At 64.6% G+C, this 1,292-nt stretch overlaps 1 protein-coding gene across 1 annotated transcript in view; it reads left to right on the top strand.

The window, feature by feature from the left end:
* Window positions 1-952: 952 nt before the first annotated feature.
* Window positions 953-1,292, top strand: part of UNC5A (unc-5 netrin receptor A) — a 7,495-nt gene continuing 7,155 nt past the window's right edge. Inside the window, 1 exon segment of the mRNA XM_009286021.1 lies at window positions 953-1,082. Within this exon segment, the coding sequence (XP_009284296.1) occupies window positions 953-1,082 (130 nt within the window).

The following is a 1,292-nucleotide window of genomic DNA, read 5'->3' as shown; positions in this document are numbered from 1 at the left end:
TAGGGTGCCCACGCTGCGCCCACGCCCACAGGCTAGGGGTGCCCATGCTGTGTGTGGCGTCTGTGGTGTGGGGGGGGCCCACGGTGCATGGGGGTGTCTGCAGGGGGAGGGTGCCCATGGTGCATGGGGTGCCTGCAGGGTATGGGGCACCCATGGGGCGTGGGGTGCCCGCAAGGCGTGGGGCACCCATGGTGCGTGTGATACCTGTGGTATTTGGGATAGCCGTACTGCTTGGGGTGCCTGTGGTGCATTGGATGGCCATGGGGTGCACGGCGTGCCCGTTGTGGATGGGGTGCCTGTGGTGCATTGGGTGCCCATTGTGCATGCAGTGCCCACGGTGCGTGGGGTACCTGTCAGACATGGGGTGCCTGTGGTGCATGGGGCACCCACACGACAGCCCCTTCACTCCCTCACCGGGGCTCCAGGCCAGCTCCGGCCTCCTGGCCGTGCTGCATGGCTTTGTCCATGACCACCCACAGTGTAGAGCCCCGCTGGTGCCCAGCATGGTGCCAAGCAGCAGGACAGCATCCCACCCAGGGGCTCTGCGGGGTGCCTGGCAGCCCCCCAGCTCTGCCGCTTGCTGCATGTCCCCAGCTTCATTTGCTGCCCGTGGTCCCACCCTGCCCACAAGGCACCCGACACCCCGGTTGGGTGGGCAGCTGGGGGGGGGGCTCCATGCCCATCCTGCCTCCCCCACCCATAGCTGCTGGCCCCGGGCTTTCCATGCCCCTCCGCTCGGCCATGATGGATAGACACACAGCTTGGCGACCGCTGTACTTATTTCACGTGTGATTAAGAGGCCGGTCCCCACAGCACTGCTCCCTCGTTCACCCGGCATGCCCACTGCAGCCACCCGGGCAGGCAGTGGTGGTGCTGTGCAGCAGCAAACCTGGTATTTAATAAATAAATTGGGTTGCCTTTCTGCCCGTCTCAGCCCCCCGGTCAGCACAGCATGGAGCCCCACGTGCCAGTGCGGGCAGTGTGGCGTGGGCACCCAGGGGTGCCCAAGCGGGAGGCGCAGGGGGGCGAGCCACAGGGGGTGGAGCGAGGCGCGGTGGCCAGCAGGGACGGCACCACACCGGGTACCGCAGCGCCTGTCCGCACCATGACCCCCCAGGCTGGCCCCAGGCTGCGGCTGGGGGGGTCGTTAAACCAGTGAAATATGAAATGCCTGTATATCCCCGACAGGGGTTTTAATTAAATTAATTGCCAGCGACATTGTAAAAGTGCTGATGGGGTAATAACCGGCGCATTATGGTGGCCGTTTATCTTCCCGCGTAAATTTAGCTCCT

Source organism: Aptenodytes forsteri, unplaced genomic scaffold, assembly GCF_000699145.1.
Source record: "Aptenodytes forsteri isolate BGI_AS27 unplaced genomic scaffold, ASM69914v1 Scaffold54, whole genome shotgun sequence".
Taxonomy (NCBI): domain Eukaryota; kingdom Metazoa; phylum Chordata; class Aves; order Sphenisciformes; family Spheniscidae; genus Aptenodytes; species Aptenodytes forsteri.
Note: the sequence above shows the minus strand (reverse complement) of the source record. Positions and strands in the feature narration are given on the sequence as shown.